At 40.4% G+C, this 12,052-nt stretch overlaps 2 protein-coding genes across 2 annotated transcripts in view; one reads left to right on the top strand and one right to left on the bottom strand.

The window, feature by feature from the left end:
* Positions 1–4,666, bottom strand: part of arhgap29a (Rho GTPase activating protein 29a) — a 30,959-nt gene extending 26,293 nt beyond the window's left edge. Inside the window, exons 1-2 of the mRNA XM_085172451.1 lie at positions 4,387–4,666; positions 2,793–3,186 (exon numbers count right to left, since the gene is read on the bottom strand). Coding sequence (XP_085028577.1) covers positions 2,793–3,060 — 268 coding nt within the window. The 5' untranslated portion in view covers positions 3,061–3,186; positions 4,387–4,666. The remainder of the gene's footprint in view (positions 1–2,792; positions 3,187–4,386) is intronic.
* Positions 4,667–8,499: 3,833 nt separating this feature from the next.
* The window catches only part of prkdc (protein kinase, DNA-activated, catalytic subunit), a 32,331-nt gene continuing 28,778 nt past the window's right edge, over positions 8,500–12,052 (top strand). Inside the window, exons 1-12 of the mRNA XM_085172885.1 lie at positions 8,500–8,832; positions 9,548–9,624; positions 9,704–9,808; positions 9,985–10,059; positions 10,248–10,356; positions 10,465–10,577; positions 10,701–10,800; positions 10,872–10,927; positions 11,004–11,034; positions 11,113–11,270; positions 11,413–11,559; positions 11,839–12,003. Of these exons, the coding sequence (XP_085029011.1) occupies positions 8,670–8,832; positions 9,548–9,624; positions 9,704–9,808; positions 9,985–10,059; positions 10,248–10,356; positions 10,465–10,577; positions 10,701–10,800; positions 10,872–10,927; positions 11,004–11,034; positions 11,113–11,270; positions 11,413–11,559; positions 11,839–12,003 (1,299 nt within the window). The 5' untranslated portion in view covers positions 8,500–8,669. The remainder of the gene's footprint in view (positions 8,833–9,547; positions 9,625–9,703; positions 9,809–9,984; positions 10,060–10,247; positions 10,357–10,464; positions 10,578–10,700; positions 10,801–10,871; positions 10,928–11,003; positions 11,035–11,112; positions 11,271–11,412; positions 11,560–11,838; positions 12,004–12,052) is intronic.

The raw sequence follows: 12,052 nt of genomic DNA on the forward strand, positions 1-12,052 counted from the left end.
GGCACTCCTTCACCTCTAAAATAAACGATGAGAAGCGACAGTCTGTTGCTTGGAGTTTGTTATTTGTTGTAAGAAGACACATTAGGGGCTAAATAGTCGCTTGACAAATCATATGATGGAAAGACCCTACTTACAGCTGTACGCGAATGCCATGAGGGCAAACTCCACAGCTCATCTGCAAAACAATATGTCAAAATAACAATCCCCTCCATCCAATTACTAACAAGTCTTTCACAAGCAACCTCTGGACAAAGTCACGCCCCCAAAAATATCTGTCACACTGTGAATATGACATGTTGTCAACATTGACCCAACGGCAATCCAGGAGGATAAACAGATTTCTCTTAGCAAAAGACAATTCAGACATGCGTCACTGACCCACAACTCAAGAGGCACTAAGTACTAATCACCATTTAAGGTTGATGTGCATTGCCAGAAAAATAAAACACAGGCTGAGAAGAGCCCCCGTGGGATCAGTCCTGCGGTCAGCAGCTATTCTGGACTTGGGAAAGAATCATTTCTGCAAAAAGTTGCCAGTTAGCAGAAGCATGATAGTCTGGAGATGCCTCCTGGGACAATGAGTGTCAGACTCACATCAGTGACTGTGAATACAGGCAGTGTTACAGGCTACAGGGGCTCTGAGCTGACTGTCGCTCGTCACTCTGTGTCGTTAAAAAAAAAGAAAAAAAGGAGGGTTTCAGCAAGCGCTGGGGGTAATGAGAGGTTGCCTCTATTGTGAAGCACCACAGAAACAATATGGCCATAAATTTTGGGGGTGGGGTGGGAGGAGGAGGCCTTGGGGTGTTAAATCAAACCCAATCCGAGCACAAGTCAGCGACTTCCAACAATCTGTTAGCACACTCCCTTAATGCCCTGAAGCCCTAAACCTTAACAATGACACGACAAGCAAAAACCACCCTGATACAATCAAGATAAAGACTTATTTCCTGAATCAGTACATATTGCCAAGTTTGGTAGCCTCTCTGTAAGACCCTGCCCCGTGCTTGCATGGGTTCACGATGTAACAATCAGCCTTTAAACATTACTTCTAACTCTACCTTTTGCTTAAGCCGAGATCGACTTTTTTGCCACTTCCCCCAGTAGCGGGCAGATCCATTTTCTGCATCGTAATCTGCCCCGTTTTCCCCAAATCTGCCCTTTCCTGTACTTAGCCAAAATAAGCCTTTTAATGGGGATACCCACAAGCTTTGCAATCACGTGTTGGGATCTCAACGACTACACTGGCATGACGGAGCCTGTGCTTACTAGACCTGTAAATGATGTGCAGTTACATAGGCAACGACTGTAATTAGCATTAGGCGACAAACAGAGATTACAAACCGGTTTCTTAATCCCAGTAACCAAAAGCAAAAATATCTACAATGACAGCTATGCAACCGTGATCCACAGCGAGAACCTGTGCTAGCACTCTATATACTGACTTTGATATATTAAATCTGCTATTAAACTAAATGAAAACACAACTGTCTGTTGATTACACTCGACCAAGTCGTTAATCATAGAAAATGTGACGCGGTAAAGGCTTCAAGGTATATTTCCTAAATAAAGTCTCTTCCTGCCCCCATAAAACTGGAGACGTCAGTCGCTCGCACATGATGATTTACTGCTTTGATCTGCGGCGTGCTGACGGCTCGCTGAAAAGTCTCTCAAGCTGCCCAGCCGGGTCAAGCACCTTTGCTGACCTTTGCTGAAAAAAAAAAAAAAAAAAACACTGGGATTCCTTTTTCCTAAAGCTTGAGTGTCATGGCAGTGCTAATGGAGGGAAAAGGGGACAGCCCCACCACCATATGTACCTTGACCTCATCTTATTAAGACCTGGGGATTAACAAATCTGGGTCTCATCCAAAAGCTAATGCACAATGTACCAAAGCAGGAATGGCGTAAACCTCAGTCCAGACCTTACTTCCCTGTATTTTGGTAATTGTCTAAAGGAAACGCATTAATAATTGGTTTAGTATTCCATCTAAATTCCTTACTGTCAGTATAGCCCAGCTGGAATGCTGCTGCTGTTGTTTTGGGGGGGGTTTGTATCACGTTTAAAACAGATCAGAGCGGTGCCAACTTTTTATTCAATTCTCACTGTGTATTTTGTCTGAGACCAATTAAGACACATTATTTTCTACTTTACAGGAAAGATAAGTAGTGAAAGTGAGATAAGGCAGGTTCACTGACTGTGCAGTCAAGGCCGGGACATGACAAAAACAGGTAAATAGGGTCCGGACTGTGTCCTCTGCGGTGACAGCAAAAGTATGTGCACAAGAGTGGCTACATTCAGCAATAAATCGCCGTTCCAACACTACTCAGCACTTCTGTGCCGTGAGAAGCCCGGCGTTTAAAGACCAATCAAGTGTTTTGGTTTTTTTATGACTGAAACAGAATAATAAAAAAGCAGAGGAGGTGTGCAGTGTTTAGTTAAGAAACAGGCAAACACGCTATGTCATTGCTAATACGTGGAAGTACTCATTGGTGTAATTTATTGAAAAAGCCCACATCCACAGCAGGTACACTGTTGTGGAAACAAACCACTCACAGTTACCCCCAACGACACTTTCATAACAGCAGACAGAGTCCAGATTAAGTGAGCCTTCTGGTGCGTGTACACCTAATATGGTAACTAATGTGGTAATAATAACTGAACTGTTCGTTATTATCTATTGTTTAGTCAGGAGAGTGTTTGTGTCCCTTTTAATCAGCTGTAGATTTTCCCCTTCCTTTTTTAAAGGTGGTGGCACATGTGCCGTGATGATTGCATTCTCTTGTTTCTAACATACCTTTGGAGTTGAACACCTCTTTGAGTTGCAGAAGCACGTCAGCAAACTTGCGCACGTCACTGACCAGCTGCATGATGTAGTTTGGGTCGGAGGCGAGGACATCTGGGTTGTCCGAGCTCACCGAACCGCTCTTGGAGGCTCTGGCAGGTCCTGCTGAACTCATGCTGGAGCTGGAGAGTCGGGAAATACCCAGAGAGAGTTTGGTTCCACCGCCACCACCACCGCCCGATCCTCCGCCAGAACTTTGGCGCAGCATGGCAGCAAGCATGCCTTTATGGTCCAGTGGCCCTCGGGCCTGATGCCTGGTGTCCTTCAGATCAGCTCTGTTCTCAAACTAAAAACAGCACCCCAGCAGGGATGAAGAACACTCCACAGAGAGAGAAGGTGTCTAATCCTGAAACATGAAATTACAATAAGATGACATTACAAAGCTTTTCCACAACTTCAATACAACCACATGTGAAATCAGGGAGGACATAAACTTTTGACAGCAACATGTACAACAAGACTATTTTTCATCCAGCTTTGCCACTGCTAGAAATCTTTTACTGATAATCAGCATACTCAGAAATCATATCAGGTATTTGTTGATACTCAACAGGTGGATTTCCCACGTTTTCTATGGCACTGGCAATCGTGACAGTCTGCAGTGAGCATGAAATGGTCAGTATGTACAGTTCACAAGCAGTGTGGTGCTTTGAACAATGTGGAAAACTGCTGTGATGTGAATTCATCGAAATAATCTGCATTTTCACGCAGTAATTATTTAATTTACAACATTTACAGCACAGAACATAATGTGACAGAGACCACCAAACTACAGATTACTACTGCTACTACTACAATGTACTGACTAGTGTAGCGTTTCTGCACGTTTGGCGCATTAACCACATTCAACACAGCATTCATGAAATGTTAACGTTCAAATCTGTAGCTATAATGTTATATGCAGCCCTGTGTATAGTATTATGAATCTAAAAAGGGGGGAGGGGGGTGATCATCGTGTGTACTTTTATACATTTGAAATTTAAGCCGCTACTCATGTCAGAGTGGCCCCATCACGTCTACACGCAGATCAAGAACAGCATGATGTTTCAAGTTAATTTTAAACAGCGGGGCGATTTTTGACTTGTTGCTAACTCAAATAAAGGCCAGATTTACTCCTCGTTAAAGTCAGTGAAACATTATGACAGAGTGGGTAATTCGGCGTCCATAAATCTAAACTAGCAACACTCTGATCATAAAATCTCATCTTTTGCTGCCTTCTCCGAGCCATCCCGCGACCACCATTTGAGTTTAGCTGAGCAGAAAAGTGAAGTTCAGCATAAACTCATTCATCTTTCGTGTGTTTAACAAGCGCCGAAGTGGTAAAGAGACCACTTTGTGTTTGTGTCGTAAAGTTCGTTATCCAACAATAAAGTAAAAAAAGATAAGCACGAAGTTCGCGTGGATCTAAATAAAAGAAGTGCGACTTAACCCGCACTTTCTATTCACTTCTCTATCCTATTTTGTTAGCTTGAAGCATTTATCAGCACACATATTCTACAGTACAAACTCAAAAAAAAGTTCTAATCTATCAAATAAAATCACATACCTGCCGTTAGGTCCTGAAACATTGCAGCCCGAAAAATCCTGAAGCGAAAAAGTGTTCGACGGGCAGCATTAAAAACACATAAATTAATCCACAGACACCGCTCTGTCCTTATCTTCACAGCTGTGTCCCAAACCCTCCGGTGTCCGCCTCAGCTCCTTCGTGTTCCGTCAGCTCTTCTCTCCATGTGATGTAAACTGGAGCTCGGTTGGGGTGTGTGTGTGTAGTGTGTGTGTGACCTCACTGGCATTTTTGTGGTCTCTCCCTTAACAACAGGTGTCTGGAGTTTTAAAGTGGAAAGCGCACCAAACTAGAAGGCTGAACCTTCCGGTCATTCCTTTCAAAATAAAGGCGTAACTTCAAACGCCATATGTTCTATTCTTGTTTTATAAAAACTGCCACCGCTAGGGGCGCCGTGATACCGTCCACGTATATGACAGGGAGGTCTATTTAATGAGTGACTTCACCTGACTCAGGCTCAGGTGCTGCGCTGAATTTTTGTTTCTATTTTTATCAGAAAGCCTTGGGAAGAAGTAAGTTAAGTATTAAATTGAAGGTAAACAGTGTATAAAAAAAACTTTTTACCAGTGATGACTTTAAATGATAAATAGTTTGGACATTATAATAACAGTATGGTGATTTTAACATCATGATCACTTTGCGGTTACAAAACATGTAACAAGGTGCCTGGTGCTAAGCTCTCAGAAAAGCAGGAGTGATTAAACCTTTATTCTGGAAATAAAATGGTATCTATTCCAATTGATTTGACATTTTCTGACAAAACTATTTTTGAAATGCCATTCATAGGTCACTGGTTCTAGAAATAAAGTAAACACTGTGTATAGGTTAATTGACTCCTTTGCTGATTACTGTATATGGTGTATATACAGGCATGCATGCAGACAGCATAGATTTCACTAACTTCGCCTAGATTGGTTATGTAAATGTACTTCTACAGCAAATCTGTATGGCAGATGCATTCGGTTTGCACTAGTTTCCCATTTGCAATTTGTTTTTCTTGGATCAGGACGTTTTTTGGACATGGGACATTCCTTTGGGAAAGGCACACCACTCTGTGTCCTTTTAAAGGAGAAGAATGAGTGGGAACTGTGCTTGCAGGACACGGACAAGCTCTCTAAACTAATGCCTGGTGACTTTTAAAATCAGTACCCAGATGATAATAATTATATATAAAAGTAATAACTGGTTTGCTTTTGTTTGTTTTTTGGGGGGTGGGGGTTAGTACAGCCTACCCATAAGGTCGATTGTCCCCATGAACTTGATAGTTGTTTAGATCTAATGACTTTGAATAGAAATGGGGCTGTTGGTGGATACATTTTGACTTTTACAAACTGCTCTTAGGTGCTGAGTCATTTGCGTCATGGATACTTGTTTTGCCCTCATAAGATTTCCTACAAGGACAAATAATCATAGATCTCTAGATGAACATCCCTGGAAAATCTTTACACATCAAGTCAGCTATCTGACAATATAAAGTAAACCCTGCTTTTATTTTCCACAAACCAAACATTACTTTCATCTGTTAATCAAACGTTCTTACTTTGGATGTGAGTACGTTTCCGATGTATACAGTAAAACGGGACAGGAGGGAAAAAAAGCTTATCAGCACTGAAAACATCCTTCGCAGTTATATTTTACATATGACTGAATGAATTATATGTACTTGTGCTTGCAGTGGGATGCCGACTGGTCTACCAAATGGTCCTGAGAGTCATTGCCTTTTTTCACACCTTGGCTCAGGTGATGTCTCAGATGATAAATAACAGGACAACAACCCTCAAGTCCACTCCCAAGGGGGACAAGGGGACTTGTGTGTTGGTCCACATTCAATAAATCTGAATTTGTGGAGGGAAAATACAACAGTTGGGGTTTAGAGGAGCCACAATACTGTGAAATCAGTCTGTGTTTGGCTGCATGTGTATGGATGTAAGTCTCCTGTGTTACGTGGTATGACATACAATAAAAGTAATACAGTAATAGCCCAGGCCTGAGTGTCAATACTGTATGTGTGTTAAAGAATAAAAAGCTTCAAATGACAGCATTGATTGTTTAAATAATGCTTATTGATACTCAGCCCATAAAGAAGGGCTCGACACACCCCTCTTTCATCCTGTCACTTGTATCAATGAGTGCTAAAGATAAAGAACAAAATAAGCTCTTAGCTTTTTTAATCTCTTGACACAAATGTAATGTGAGCACATGTGACTGACCAGGTTAGACGTCTACAGTGAGCCTTCAGGCTGACACAGACACTTTGATAATAACAGGGTCACCGGGGTGGGTTCCTGTTCTCCTCACTATGAAACACTCTCGCATTGTCTGTGGTTCATTTTTCACTCTGGTTATGGTCTATATAACTAAGCAGGTGTTGACGCGTCAACAGTAAGTCAGTTACTGAGTGACAGTCATACTGGATGGATGGATGCAGAGTGCAGTATTAATGCCGTCGCTCAGCTGGTCAGTAGCAAAATTCTTAGGAAACTAATCTGATCTGAGGTTGAATGATATTCTGATGCTGTGCAGTGGACAGAACATTTTTCTTACTGTTTCACTTGTTTTAAGCTCCCCGTCAGTAGATGATTGAAAAATCAGTTTCTCAGGTCACCTGCCTAGGGCCAATCACAAACCACAAGACCCACAGAGCCTTTGAGACAGTCAGGCACAGTGTGACCTCTGTGGCCCATAACAATATCAAACATCAGTTTCAAAAAAAGAAAGAAAAACCCCACCCTCGTGTCTCAAAAATGTGGAATGTTGCCACTTAAGCTAGTTGTTTTATGAGCGTTTTGCCAACACACACACACACACACTACTGATGGGTGTAATATCATTGGTATTCACTGCCCTCTAGTGGTGAAATTGAGGATCCCATTTAAATCCTGTGATACTTCTGCTGAATACTTTTACATGACATTTACCAGAATACATAATCATGATCAATATTTGTTCTCTGGTACACATATTTACTGAGTAAGTGTTTTTAATGGAAATTTGAGATATTTTCAATGCTAATTATTTACATTATAAACTCTGTAAAGTCAGAACTGATTTCTTTAGAGGTATCATTCTTGATGTTGTCTGTCCACTTTTGATTTGACCTCATTTCATTTGACCATACATTTCACCTTTAAAAACGATTTACTTTTCCTTGCTTGGTATCATTCTTTTCAGCACAACCTCACGTGTCTGAATTTACAGTCAAGTTTTACATTTTGACTTACTGTATTAACACAACTGATCTGTTCTGCAATCAATAACATGCCACACAAATTATTTGTGCCACCCCAAAAAAGCAGAGAGTGCTTGCTAGCGCTGTCCTTAGACAGTAAACCTACAAAACTATTGAGGAAAAAACACGCCTACGTGGCCTATCAACACAATTTAAAAACTGGTATGTATCACCTTGTTGCTTTGTCATCTTAAAGTAGTCATGTGCTTGGCTTACCACGACTATTTTATTCTTCCTCAGTCAAACAGCAGCAGTCATGCGAATGTTTGACTGAGGTCTGTGGATATAAGAATATAAGTTAATAAGTTTAGAATAGAAGTTGATTTTCCTGAAATGTATGTCTCTGTTTTCTGTCTAGTCCAAAGCAAACAGAACAGCATTAAAAAATGTTTTTTAAAAAGTATTTCAAGATAAATTCTTTACTAGTTAATTATGTAGAGCATATTGTGACCACTAGAGGCCAGTGTTTCGCGTATGACGTAGCGTTAAAGCGGACACAATAATATCGGTACGTTTCCGGTAATCACTTCAAAGTAAACCCTAAGTAACGATTAAATGCGGTAATTCCAAGGTAGATATAAATAGAAAATAAAAATAGAAAAAGGAATATATTTATACTTTTGTCGCTTTCCTAATATGCAAATATTTGTACTATTTGATCAGGTAGAGACCTTCAAAACAAATCTTACAAAATTAAAATTTCACAAGTAGATGAAGATACAGTGAAATTTTTCTCTAAATAGTAACGTCTGTTTAGAGTGTAATATTACCTCTGTCACTTTATAGGCATTAAATATACACTCGGTCACCCTGTGTACCATTTTTATTTTCGGGGCCTTTATTTTGAAACACACGCAGCTTACATGCTATTATGATTCTTCCTGATGCGAAGGATTTGGGACTGAATGGCTGTGTGCTGACAGTCTGAAATGTTCAGTGTTTAGCTAGTTAGAAGAACACGTGTTCTCTCTTTGCGGGCTTACCAGATAAATCCACATCTATTATGCTAATGCTAGCTTAAGCCATCACTCCAGCTATGTCTTCCCACAGCAGCGCTGCAGGAGGAATCCAAGGGCTGCTTCTGAAACTTCACGAATCACTTTCGGACGAAGACACTAGAGCGGCAGCTTTAAAATCTCACGATATTATCGGTGATCTGGTACAGGAGTGCATGGTAACAGCAACCGAGAATGAACTCGGTAAGACAAAAACTCCAGTAAACGCTCACTTTACTGTCTGTCACCAACCTCCCTTAACAATACGGCAATTTTATCTTTCTGGGGCTTCTGTTGCAGATCATCGTCAAATCTATTGAAAGATAAGGGTTTTGGTTTTTTTTCTTAGATGGTACTGATGTGTTCGTCGTGCAGACAATATTCATTAGTAACATCGATAACTTTTTTTAATCAATCAATTTGGTGCAAGCTCTTCCGCCAAAACTGGTGGGTGGTAACGTTCAGTCGAAACACAACAAAGAAGAACACACGTGATTCTTTGATGATAAGGAAAGTTTCAAGGTGCATTACAGTTTAAATGCAAATGTTTATTGTTGAATAAATAATAGTAATAACGGTTTTAAATGTTATAAAAGCACAAAAAATCAGTAGTTTTGCAGCACAGATCAGAAGTCTGCAGGATGTCGATGTAACCACAGATTCCCTCCATTGGTCTTTATTCCTCAGGGGGGCTTTAACTCTTTTGTTCCAACAGTACACAACACAGATCACTAATATTACAAGAAAACAAGCGCAATGTTAAACCCTGGTCATCTGTCAGCATCCTACCAAAGTTTAACAACCATGTTTGTCCCAGTACCTGCTCTGTTGGTCTGCAGCAGAACATTTAAAATTGCACAGATGAAAAAAGTACTAAGATTTCTTATTCCGTCTTTTTATCTTTTTTTATGGCATCCAGCACTGCAGACATCTTTATTGTTCTCGGAAGACTATGGGTTGCTTACCTTCCTCAAGAAGTCCCTGGCTTTGGATGAGGTGGGTTTCTCGAACTATAGTAAACAACTATGTAAGTAAGTGTTAAGTTCTCCTGTTGGCTGATATATCTGTTTTCCAGCTGCGGGACACTCGGATTGATATCCTGGTTTTTTTGGAGAAGTTCTTGGACAAAGTCTCACCAAAGCTCAAAGGTTGGGAAAAGACTTACGCCACTGACATAAGAGTAAGTATTCTTCTCCATTATTTATTTATTTATTTTACATGTCTTTATTGTGTGTGTTACATGGTAAAGACAGGGCTGTGACCGGTGAGAGGACAGGTATAACTACATCAGCACTGTTACTAGTACAGATTTGCTTTTATATGTGTAAATGTTTTGGTAATTCTGTGCCTTTTAAGGACACATGCATCATCGTGTACACAAAGGACAAAGGAGCCAAATGCAGGACCCCAGTGCTGGAGCTCCTTATTAAGGTTGGTTTCTAGTTAGACTCCAGGAACTGCCCTCGGACCTGAGGAAGAGATCCATTAAAAACAGATTTTTAAATTCCTGTGATCTTGCAATGTTTGTTCTTTAATGGACTTTAGAATTTAAAAGATTTAAAACTGGACTTTTACTTTTGTTCTTCTTAAAGATCATCCTTGTTAATGTGTCTCATTAGGTTCTCCAAACTACAAAGGCTTCCAGTGTTGCTGCAAACTTTAGAATCACAAAAATATTTGACAAATATTACAGCGAGCTGTGTCAGAAGAGCAGACTGCCAGATTCAGGCGAGTGCCACTTTAATAAAAAAAAAGGATGTAAAAAAGTAAAATACGATGAAAAGGGTTTCGATTAATTTATTCATTTTTGATTATTATTTGTTACCTTTTTTATAGTCCTTGGAAAAGTCTATGAGTTGCTGGGAGTTCTTGCAGAAGTTCATCCCAGTGAGATGGTCAACAGCTCAGACAAACTCTACAGGGCTTACCTAGGAGAACTGAAAGATCAGGTACGGAGCATTCATACAGAAGAATGATGGAAAAGTTGTGATTAACTAAATGCTAAAAGAAAACAAAAAAGACTGTCTGATGAGCATGACAGCACCAGCTGGTTTCATCTTTGTTTTTTGCAGATGACCTCTTCAACAAAGGAACCCAAGCTTTTAGTGGTTGCTGGATGTCTGAGAGGAATCACTGCCCTAATGGTCAACTTCACTAAAACCATGGAAGAAGGTCAGTGCTCACCTGTTTCAGCTTAGATTCATAAGAACTATTTATTACTTGTAATCGTTCCTGATTTGCAGACCCAGCAACATCCAAGGAAATCTTTCAGTACACCTTAAAGTCAATCAGTCCCCAGGTAATTCAGAGAGTGCATTTTCATCAATATTTAAAATTTTTGTTATGTTTCTATAAACTTTATCTTTTTTATACAGATGGACATGACTCGATATGCAGTCACGTTTGGTAAGTCTTGTGATTTCTTGGCAAACTAATGATAAAACTTTTAAAAAGTAATCTTTCGTTGATCTGTTTCTTTAACAGCCGGCCTCAGGTTGCTCGCCAGACATGCCTCCCAGTTCAGCAGCTGCCTCATGGACCACTACAAACCTTTATTTGAAGTCATGTCCAAACTCTGTGGACACATCAATGGTGAAATGAAGAAGACGAGTTACTATGCACTTGAGGCCTTCCTCAAACAGGTGAAACACTTCAAGTCATAGCTGCAAAGGCATAGCCGGACTAACCTTGGATACACGCTAAATAAAATCAGTGGCATGTCTCTGCACATGCACGCTGAGGTTAAGTCTAAATATTTTGATGCTTTTTGTGATTATTTGTCAGGTTGCATTGTTGGTGGCTGACAATATCGAGGAACATAAAACCAAGCTGAAGTTCTTCATGCAGAAGTTCTGCAGCATCATTAAGACCATGGACTCGACATACAAAGAGCTGTCGATTGCCATACGAGGATATGGATTCTTTGCAGCTGTACGTCTGTCTCCTGCAAATCATTTGAGTAACAAGTAGATAAAGTCTGTCCATATGAATCAATTGTTGTAAATTAAAACAGATCTGTACATTGCTTTCAAATAGTCAGCTGTTCCCGGTTGTAGGGTATGCTTAAAGTGGACTTGTGTGCAACGAGGCCCAGTGTGAGATAGATATGGATTATTTTGAACTGTGAATCATGCAAAGCTACTCTGATGGAGTCCAAAACAATGTTGCTCGAAATGAGTGTTTCTTTTTTGTTTCTTTGTTCTTTTATAGCCATGCAAGAAGGTTTGCCCCCAGGACGTAGACTTGATGTACACCGAGCTGATTCAGCGCTGTAAGCAGATGTACCTGACAGAGTCCGATGGGGAGGATGACAGCTTCTACCAGCTGCCCAGCTTTCTGGACTCGATAGCCAGTGTTCTTATTCACCTGGACAAGGTATATATTCTGTCGCAGTTTACTTTGACGTTAAGTTAAATAACAGCAA

Source organism: Neolamprologus multifasciatus, chromosome 9 (genome assembly GCF_963576455.1).
Source record: "Neolamprologus multifasciatus chromosome 9, fNeoMul1.2, whole genome shotgun sequence".
Classification (NCBI taxonomy): domain Eukaryota; kingdom Metazoa; phylum Chordata; class Actinopteri; order Cichliformes; family Cichlidae; genus Neolamprologus; species Neolamprologus multifasciatus.